Genomic DNA, 11,372 nt, shown 5'->3' on the forward strand with positions numbered 1-11,372 from the left:
TTTGAGTTTCTAATTCATATGAAACTATAGACTTAGTATTTTTGACTTCACAAACATCTAATTTGAACCAGTGCTGCATTCAACATACCACGTGACACACAAAAATCAATGTTTATCTTTGTTTTTAATATTTACTTTTAAGAAAATGAGTAATGTATGGTACTAAAATTTGAATTATAATCTACAGTTTAATATCAAACTTATTGACATAAATTCATGAAATAGTAGTTCAATAAAATTTTGAATTTGAGTCAACAAACGAGATGACTTGGCCTTTCACCCATGACCTGTCTCGAAAGGGTTAATCAGCCTCAAAGGTTGTATTTACATTATAGTACAGTGAAACCCTGATTTAATGCGACCTTATTTAACGCAAATTTGGATATAATGCGATGGGTCATTAACTCGTTCGACACAGGCTCGCCATAACCTCGTTATAAGTTACATACTAATAACTTTTAATATTTTAAGTTTATCTTTACAAAAAAAATTTGTAGACTTGGAGTAAACATTAGAAGCCTTTTGCACACACAAAATCAGATTTTTTAATGAAGTATTTTTACTTAAATTTGCCCATGAAAATATAAGATTCTTTTTTTTTTTAATTTTTTTTTATTTCTATTTATTATTATTATTATTATTAACTAGTCAACATTGGGTCAGTTTGAACAGTGATTTTCTTGAATCCCGATTTAGCACGACCCTGCTTGTTTTGCGATGACATTTTATGGACCTCAACGATTGCGTTACAACAGGGCTACACTGTATAATTAACTCGTGCTTTGTGGTAAACCGCAATAGTTGAACTAAAGAGAAAATTTAAAGTTTTTTAAACATAACCTAAATAGACATGTTTTAATAAGTATATTCTAAAAAATAAGTAAAATCATACCTACTCATACGAACATTAAAGTATTTATGTTATTACCTTTACAAAAATTTACCAGTGTGTTCCAAAGAAAAAAAAATGGTGCAATACAAAGAGCTTCTTAGATCTCTGTATACACAGGCATAGTCATCTTGACCAACCTTGTAACCATGAAACTAAACACACTGGATCTACTCAAATATATCTTCATGAAATTTGACAAGCTGTAATCAAACATTAAAAGTCTTGTGCAAAAATATCGAATATTTTAACCCTATTGCAACAGGCCAAGTGTCAAAAGCCATGTCATTGCGTTTGTTGACTTGCATTCAAATTTTATGAATTTATGTCAATAAGTTTGGTATCAAATTGTAGATTATAATTAAAATTTTAGCATTATACTTCAGTTAATTTCTTAATTTAAAAGTAAATATTAAAAAAAAACCAGCTAAACATTGATTTTTGTGTGTCATGTGGTATTTTGAATGTAGCACTGGTTCAAATTAGATGTTTGTGATGTCAAAATACAAAATCTACAGTTTCATACAAATTAGGAACTCAAATTACACCAACATTAACAAGATAGAATATAAAATAAAAACCTTATCTTTTCTATTTGCTAAGATATTGCTCATGTACTGAATCAAACATCTTTCCATTTTTGGAAACTATCTCTTGTATGCACGTACTTCTATATATATAATTGAAATGTGACTGTATTTTACAAAATACTAGTCCACTAAAACACAGCCAAGACAGGTCACTTTGTAAAGACTAAAAGGCAGTTATATATTATTGGATATAGTAACCCAAATTCATGTGTGCCACATTATTGTAACTTGTGTATTGTTAGCCAGGCACATATATAAATGTGTGTGTATACATGTATAATGTTATGAGATTTAAGCTATTTAGACTAAACTTTTGTGTTATAAATTGAAGTCATTCTGGAACGAAAAAAACATTTATATTTTTTTCCTAATTTTGTATTGAGGTTACGAAGTCTGTAAAATCAAATCAAACCCATACAAAAATTTTATGATATCTGGAGATGATAAATATTTCGCATGTGAAATTTGAAAATGTTCTAATGAGTTAAAGTATTCTTAATCTTAAAATCAAAATTGCTTTGCATGTTGGATAGTCAACATTTTGAAAGAAAAAGTTTACGAGAAAATCTTTAATTAAAAAATCTTAATATTTAATTTAAAAACCTGATATTTTGTGTACGAAAACCTCATAATTTTTGCCAATAAGTTGCAAAATCTTGTAAAGATGTGCATACATTATCAAAAATCATAGTATAATTGCTATCGTGGTTATGAGCTGGTGAATTCCACCCAGCCCATAATGGAAGTGTTTTTACTAAAGATTTTACTGTGATTTTCATGGTAAGTATAAAAAGAAAAGAAGAGTGGAATGCATACTGAAAAAAAGTGTGGGTTACATCATGCACAAACTGCTTATGTTGTGTGTTCATCTAGAAGTGGTCATGAGTATTCTTTTTATTTAATTTTTTCTTATCTAACCTAATGAATTTCTAATCTTTACATCTTAGCTACATTTGTTCAATGTGATAGATATAATAACATAACATAATATTTAGGGACATCAAGAGACCTATTGGTTCATCTGAGCTGTCTGATCCACTAAACTAAAACTATTAAAACAACAACAACAACAACAACAAAAAAAAACAAAAAAAACTACAACATCTGAAGGCTAACCACCCTGTTAGAAAAATCAAACTGTCTTATCTGAAGATGACTCCTACCCTGGCAAAATTTATATTCGTGCCACCTACCATTCTCATCATTAAGTATGAAAAAGATGATTCATCAACACTATCAATTCCCTTAACAATCTTAAACACTTCAATCAGATCCCCTATAACTCTTCTTTTTTCAGGAGAAAACAATTTCAGAGATCTTAACCTCTCCATCCCATGCACCACTGTAGTAACCCTCCTCTGAACTCTTTCTAACAATTCAATGTCTTTCCTAAGGTAAGGAGCCCAAGACTGAACATAATACTGCAAGTGTTGCCTAACCAGTGACCTATACAATGAAATTATAACCTTTGTAAACTTCAGTATTTCTATAGATACAACCTAAAATCCTATTTGCCTTACCACTAGTAACAGCACACTGCGTACATAGTTTAGAAAAATATTCAAAAACCAATGGTCTCCAGTTAAGTCCTATTAGAAAACTTTGTTAAAGATTGGTTTATAGAAATAGTTCTTTGATATTGGTAGTTATGGTCAATAGGAACACACTTTTTATACAATATTTTATAGTACTTTTTTATAGATTATACAGATAAAAGATAGAAATAAAATTTTGTAGCTTAATTCAAGGTAGTTCCTTTTTTTTTTTTTTTTTTCTCATTCTGTGTTTCGTTAGTTGGAGTTAAATGAGGCACGGATTTAGAAAATTGGAAAAAGTTCATAAGTGGTGCATGTATGCAGAAATTGTTTTTCCAGTTTTATTACAACCATATATGAAAATACGTGAATATGCCATATTTCTGGTTGGTAGTGTAAAAAAGAAATATGTAGATAATTAATCAAACTACAGTAATATTGTCTTGTTATTTTATTTTTCTTACTTGAATACCCTATAAGAAAATTTATTTACAAGTTTGTATTCAAGTTGATATTTGATTCATACTAATACTTGTAGTTTATATATTGTAGTAAATTCATAAGCAAACTTTCAGTTGTCTTACCTAAAGATCAATATATCTTGTGGCACTGAACTAATTTTAATTAAAAAAAAAAAAAAATATTTTGATCATAGTAAACTTATTTTGAAGTATGTTTGTTTTTCTTTCAGGTGACCCAGAACACAAGCCTTGTGTCAGTTGTGAACCTGATGTTATCACTGTCAACTTGGATGGTACAGAGGATTTTCTTGTCCTTGCTTGTGATGGTTTATGGGATAGGATGACACCTTCAGATGTGATTAAATTTGTTTATCATTATGTCAAGGAAACTCCCAATAATCTTGAAAGTTTAGCCTCTCAATTAGTGCACCAGGCTAAAGACAAAGGCTCAAGTGATAATATAACTACAATTGTTGCATTTCTTAGAGATCCAGCAGATTTGGCTAATAGCCCTATGCCACCAATACCCATTATGTTTCCTCAGCTTCAAGGAGAAGTAGGTACCATCAATGGTACCACTATTTCTTCAGGTACTACAGTGTCTGGTCATGTTTCAGAATTATGGGAAAATGTTCACCAGTACCAATCACAGAATAATCAATGTAAAATAAAATCACAGTCTAAGTTATCTATATGTGACAAAATTAATACTAATGAGCCTGAAGAAATATATCAGTGTATTGATACAAGTGATATTCCTGAAAGAACTGAACTAGGTGAAGTGCCTACCCCACCTATAAATGAAGTAATGAATATAGAGCAATTTGGAATGTATTCAGAGGAAGTAGAAAAGGCAATAAATAAAGTACCTCAAAAATTTGATGCCTCTTTTATTCTAGATCCTGGTATAGTTAATATCCAGCAAACACCAGCTAAAGAGTCACCAGAAGTGGATGCTATTATGCCTGATAATCATGTCTATGTCAAAGAAGTAGCAAATGAAGTGGTGAATTTGGCCATTGAGTCAGCTGTTGATGAAGTTCAAAGGAAAGAGACAGAAATGTCCATCACTACCACTGAGAATGATAATTCAGGTGAACAAAATTATATGAACAAAATGGAATTTTCCAGTGGCCAGTTTCAAGCTGTATCTGAGTTGGAACAACCCTCCCAACAAACTCCACAAAGCAAAGAATGTGACCAATCTGGTATGATACTTTTCAGTGCAGAGGATCCAACATTCACTTCTAAATCAGGGCAACAATCATCCAATTCTCTACCAGAATGTCACCAAACACTTAATCAAGACCCAAGTTCAATGTCAGAATTGGAACAACCAGGGTCAACATTACAAAATGAAATGGAGCAATCTAATCCAACTCATCAACCAAGTGCTGAGCAACTATCTGAAAAAGAAGAGTTTACTCCTACATCACCACAAGAAACAGATCAATCAATGTATGCCTCACAGAAACCTGAACCAGAAAACTCTTCACACCTTCAACCAAAACAAGCATTACCCATTCTGCTTGAAGCTAAGCAGCATGTATATGTTCCACAGTCTAAAATAGACGTTGTTCCAGTTGGCAGTCAACTTGAAAATTCAGCAAAACAGAGAACAGAACCAATTGGGCCTTGTCAATCTGAAACTGAATTATTGTTTCCTCAAACTACTAATCATACAACTGTGAAGATTTCACCACCAGAAATAGTTGAGGACAAGAGTGTATTGGAACTATTAACAACACAGCAATTAATTGCTTCTAACTTTCTTGTAGAACCACAAAATAAAACAGATGGTATGGGCAAACCATGTACTTTTCCAGTAGGAGGGTTTTTCATGACTCCAGAGATATATGATGAAATAGAATTATCCAAAGACACTCCAACAGATGAAATAGGGGCAGGTAGTGCAGTTGTTGAGCTTGGAGCCATCCCAGACAGTGTGCCAGAAGCTGAAGGAGTTACAGAGGATGTTGATTCTGACTCTGAGAAGGATGGAGGATGGAAATATGTTAAAGGTGATCAGAAGTCAGAGCTAATTTCATTTCAAAGGAATGAAGAAAGAGAAAAGGTTGCATCACATATGCTTGGTACCACTTCAAAACCAATTTCTAAACTTAACACAAAGCCTAACAAATTATCTCAAGAAAACAAGTCAAAGTTAAGGCAGTTAACAATCGGTGAAACTACAAAGAAACCTAGTTCCATATCAAAACCAGAGAAAATTAAGGATGTTCAACAAGACAAAGCAAAAACATTGGTAAAAGTAGGTAGTACTGCAAAAACGCTTCTTAGCAAAGAACACAAGCCAAAATTAAGTACCAGTACAATCCCAAGACAAGGTCATATACCTCTTGTAAAGAAATCAGCTGTAACTTCTGTTTCTGTTCCATCTACCAAAAGATCTGTTACTAAACCAGATGTTTCTATGAACAGCAAGCCAAGTCAGCAACCACCTAAACAGAGGCCTTCATCTGCACAGCAATCCAGTCCAACTAATGCACAAAAGCACAGAGAATCATCATCATCAGTAAATTCTTCTAATAAGCCATCAGGAGGACTAGTTTCTACTCCCAAAACAGTAAGCCAGAAATCAATGACTCTTCCTCGTAGAACTCAGTCTAGACCACCAGTAATAAGCAAAGAATCTGATGTATTAAAATCTTCAACTCTGAACAATTCTGCTTCACTTCCCAGACACTCAGCTCAGTCTCTAACAAGGCCTTCTATAACATCTTCAAGATTGCAACCAAATTCTGGAAGACCTGTTACTATGGCATCTCATCCAAAGAGTACTTGTAGATCTCCTAATTCTACAACTGAAAAGCTTGAACAAACCAAGAATACACCAATGAATGGAACCAACACCAGTGTAGGAGTAAAAAAGGCTAGGCCAAATTTAGCCACTGTACAGAGATCACATTGTACAACTAAACAAAGCAAAGAGTCCATCAACAAAGAGATTTCTACTGTTGCTTCAGGAAAACAACAAATTTCAAACATCAAATTGAATGAAAGGCCCAAAACTGCTTCTGGTTCATCTAATACTAAAAAGGCTAACACATTACAAGCTTCAGGAACTGGTACACTGAAGACAACCTCACCTTCTAAACCTAGTTCTCAAGGAAAGACTTCCAAAGCTGTTTCAAAAGATAAGAAAACTTTAAAAACAGATTCTACAGCCAAGCAAACAGCTTCGGAAAAAAATAGTCCAATAGGAGCTATTAAACCAGCAGAGAAAACTCATTTTAGTACCATGCCAGCTACTGATCAGGAAAAAGGGTCTCTTGAAGAGCACTTAAAAGAAGCCAGTCTGGAGAAGGTTGAGATTATTACACTTCCTTCCATGCTGAGAGAGGAAAGTTCTGCAACTGTGGTTCAGGAAGTTTCATTTGAGGAAGAAAACTAAGCCATAAAACATGACAAAAATACAGAAATATAATTATTTGTGTATTGTTCAGAGGACTTGTGTACAGTGATGGTCAGCTTTGCTAGTCATAAAGAATGTCCCAGCCCTTGCATTGCATACTGCCTATTCAATTTACAAGGAATAACAGGAGATCAGAGGGCAAATAAAGGGGCTATGACAGAGAAAGATTTTAAATGCCTAAAGTATGTGGGAGTTAATAAGATTTTTATTTTATTTTTGTTCCCAATTGTGAGACTTTTCCTTTGTCATACTAAGTTTATGTAAAAGAAAGCAGCTGAGTGAAAAGCATTAAGGGATAATGATTTCAGTTTTACTAAATTAGCCAAGGAAAAATTTGTTTCACATGAGTAAACAACTACATGATTCATACTTGAGAGCAGTTTCCATTTCTTAAAATTTGAACCTGATTTCAAAATAAGCTTAATGAGTTTGAAATATTCCTTACTAAATGAATGGTTTTTGAAAATTGTATTTCATTTTTATTGTACATTTTAAAAATATAACTAAGGCACACTGGGTGATAAATTACTATGTTTTAGTTTATAAAAATATTTTTGAAAACCAAAAATAGTGCTCTGATATGGATTTTAAATTTTTTTTTTTGAAAATTCACTAGGAAATAGTTGAAGTTTCTCATATTTTACATTTTAGAAGTATATTTAAAAGTCAAGAGAAACTATTTATATGCATCTTATGTTCAGATTTTCTGAAACTTGCAGAAATATTTTTATGCTTCATACGATTTTTTTTTTTTTCTTTTCAAAGATGGTTTCCCAAGTTGATAATGAACCCTCTTTGGGATGAGATAATTAAGTAGTTATAAAGCTGATCAGTGTGAAGCATATCAGAATCCTAGAAAAGCATTTAGGATTTGCATTAAATAACGTTTTATTATATTAAATTTTCATCATGTTGACTAATATTGTATGTGTATTTTTATTTCCCCAGAATAACACCTTGTTTTGAATTGCTATTTTTATAGCTCATACTTCAAAAAGAAAAACTGGAAACAATGTTTTTTCCAACTAAATAAAAATTATGTGCCATAAATAACTGATTACTTTAAATCTAGATTTCAAATAAATGTATGTGACATTTTGTATTTTGATATTCAACTTTCAATCAAAATGAATTTATAGTGATAAACTGCCATCTTTATTCTTGAACAAAAGTTTGATGAATGAAAAAAGTTATAGTACTAACCAGTATAGCAAATTTTTGTATTGGTGCTACTTACACACACAAGTTTCTTAGTGTTTTTTTAGATAAAAGAATATTATTATTTAGTTTGATGTTAACGCATAATACGTGCCTCGTTTCTTTATTAAGTAAACTGAACTATAATTGGTAATGAATTGGTATGAGCCGTAGGGTTAAAACAACTGAAAGATGTTAGAAAGTAGAAGATTACTGCAGTAGTAAGAGTTGTGTACTCCAAAAGAGAAATGAATGATTTAAAAGCAACTTTCAACCATTTAATTTCTACCATATTTAAGTAATTAACTTTAAGTATTCATTAAAATCATGTAGAGAAATTACCCTATTCTTAATTTTTCTTAAAGATGCAGCTATATTTATTTTTAACATGTGTACAAGTGCCCTTAGTTAATGTCATTAATTACATGAGATAAAGACTTCATGATATGGAAGTGAAGACTTTTTTTATAATATATAGTTTTTAACAGATAAATTCTTAGAAGACTTTACATTATTAAAAAAAATCATTTATTCGTTTTGCTAAATGTGAACATGTTAAAAACGTAATAGCCTTTAAATCTATGCTTTTTAAATTGCACGTTTTTTTTCTTTCTATTCCACGAACTTATAGTAAAGTGTTTCTAAGGTAAGTGTACCTGTTGCACTGATCAGTAAAATCACATCTCATAATCCATTGCTATCAAAAGTACAAATATGTTAATTATCTATGCAAAAAGTGGATTATTTTGAAGTCACAAATCCGTTTTTTATTTGAACAGTCTTGATATTTATATTTAGTTTCTATTTTATGTTTTGTAGTATAGTTTACTAAGACTATGCAAGGTCTGTCATTTAGGGTGAGTTGTGTGTCAATATATTTCTCACAAATAAAAATCAGTTCTGGGGCTGTAGAATAGTGTTATCTCCCTCTGTAATCTTTGGCTCTATGTTGTTATTTGTCATAATAATGCATTTTTCAATAAAGAGTGTTTGATCTTGTGGTCTTTCAATTGTTATACCTCTGTATTTGTTTTGTCTACACAAGCTTATGATCTACATGTATTTTGTGGTTTAATTGTCTGGTGATTTTTTTTTTCATATTGTTGTGTACTTTTTATAAAATGTAATCAATTTAAGTTGGATGATATACTACAAATAACTAAATGTAATGTTTACATGAGAGAATCTAAGTAACACATCAGAATTTAAATTTTGAGGTTTATACCCATTAGTGGTTAGAGTACAGATAGCCCATTGTGTTGCTTAACTTCAAACAAAATTTGAGAAATACAAAGCCAGGGTAAATTGATCTTGTAATGTACTTCTCAAGCAAAGAATGTTTCAGGCTGACACATTAGAAAAACGAAAAATAGCTTTTCTTTTATAGAAGTGTTTAAAAAAGTTAAAAGTATGTGATACCCTTTAAAATGATAGAAATTGGAGAGTACACACTCCGTGATCATGGTTCATGACCCAATGATGGAAAACATGACCGTTGCGCTTTGTCAAATCTCTTTACTGAATCCTCCAAGGAATTAATGGTGGTTACTGTTGATTAGTTGCTTTCCCTTTGATCTATTGGTTGAATATTAGGGATGGCTATGTGCAGATGTGGCAGTTTGTAATGTTCTTTAAGACTGTTAGAAAAATAGGTAGGTTAAGAAATTGGAAGGAATGGACTTGAAAACCTGAATTATCTTAAATGCTTTGGTAATATTATATTTTGGTCTTTAAATTCCTGGACAAAATAACTAGTGCCATATAAAATGATCCGGACAATCAGTTTGAGCAGTTTGGTGTCATCAAGAATAATCCAGACAACCAACTTGACAAAAAAAAAATCGAGACTGATATGTGACATGTAATATGACAAAATAAACCTATATCAGAAATTCTACGAACATTTATGATATTTAAAGTATGTATAAGATCATACGAGGAATTTTGGTATACATTTCATTAATAGCTAGTGTACCTTTTCTGAATTTTTCAGAATACAATGCTAATGTATAAAATAATTTTTATTATTGCAGAAAACGTAAACCAAAGATTGATCAAATATTAAGATTTAGCTTCTTTCAACGGTGTATCTCTGCAACAGTGTAGACAAGGATCTTCGATTAGGTAGTGTGAAAAGTATTAATGTTGTGGTATGTTGAGATAATAAAAAAATTCCTATATGATAGCAAAACTTGCAGTTTAATATTAGGAAGTTCGTGCTGTTATTTCAGATTTGTAGGAACAAGGGATCTAAAATGCTGCTTTCTATTTAGATGTAAATCATACTGTTTCACAGTTTAATATGTCCCACTACCTGGTGGATCAGCGATACGTCTGAAAGCTTATCATGCTAAAAATTCTGTTTCGATACTCACAGCACAAATAACCCATCGTGTAGCTTTGCACCTAACATGAAACTGCTTGATGTTGGCACAAAGAACAAATACATCCCAGCAATGGAGGAATTTATGATTATGTTGATTTCATTTATACATCTATCTGACTAACATTGAACTGAAACTATTCAAGCTAATGCTATTGTAACACAACCTAATTTACCTATTCAACAACAAAATTAAAAGAGAGTGAATCCAATGTCATGCAAGGAGATTGACCAGTTTTTCGCTTTGACAATTTTAACAGAAACAGTGTATCTTCAAAAATACTAATAGCCAAAATAAGCTACTTTTTTTTTTCTAAATTACGCACCAAAAATACTGTTCTTAGTTTTCAACAGCTTATACATTTTTGTTAAACGTATGTTTCCCTGTTTCATTTCGAAGGACATTGGAATGACATCAAGGACTGTGACTCTGCCCGGCCTTTTGGATTTTATATTGTTAGTTTCTGAAAGGTGGCTAGTCCATTTGTCACATAATTGATATAACTTTAAGTTCGGGTCCAAATGAGAAATGTTTCCTTAAATTACTATGATAAAGGAGATGAAAGGTGACGTTTAAGAAAGCATATTTCAAGGGAATTGGCTGAGTAGCTTTTCACGTTACACCATTCACCCATTAGAAATCAATATACAAGCAGTACTGCCTATTCCTCTTAGCACTATAGCTGAGGACCAATCATTGTTAGTTTAAGCATATTTTGAATCAATTGTTTTGGCAGGTAGGACAGGATGCCTTGTAGATTCCTGACGGGATTAAGATTTTACTTTATTTCAATAATGAATTATGCAAACTCTATCAATGAGGTCATCTTCTATTATCAAAATTTATTTTACCGCTCTCCCAAAGTATTGTTACGTCTCTGTAT

At 31.7% G+C, this 11,372-nt stretch overlaps 1 protein-coding gene across 3 annotated transcripts in view; it reads left to right on the top strand.

The window, feature by feature from the left end:
- LOC106468763 overlaps positions 1–9,123 on the top strand; it is a 49,131-nt gene extending 40,008 nt beyond the window's left edge. For all 3 annotated transcript variants that reach the window (XM_013929203.2, XM_022397124.1, XM_022397125.1), the window contains exon 7: positions 3,706–9,123. In XM_013929203.2, the coding sequence (XP_013784657.1) occupies positions 3,706–6,887 (3,182 nt within the window). In that variant the 3' untranslated portion in view covers positions 6,888–9,123. The remainder of the gene's footprint in view (positions 1–3,705) is intronic.
- Positions 9,124–11,372: the final 2,249 nt, after the last annotated feature.

Source organism: Limulus polyphemus, unplaced genomic scaffold (assembly GCF_000517525.1).
Source record: "Limulus polyphemus unplaced genomic scaffold, Limulus_polyphemus-2.1.2 Scaffold3153, whole genome shotgun sequence".
Taxonomy (NCBI): domain Eukaryota; kingdom Metazoa; phylum Arthropoda; class Merostomata; order Xiphosura; family Limulidae; genus Limulus; species Limulus polyphemus.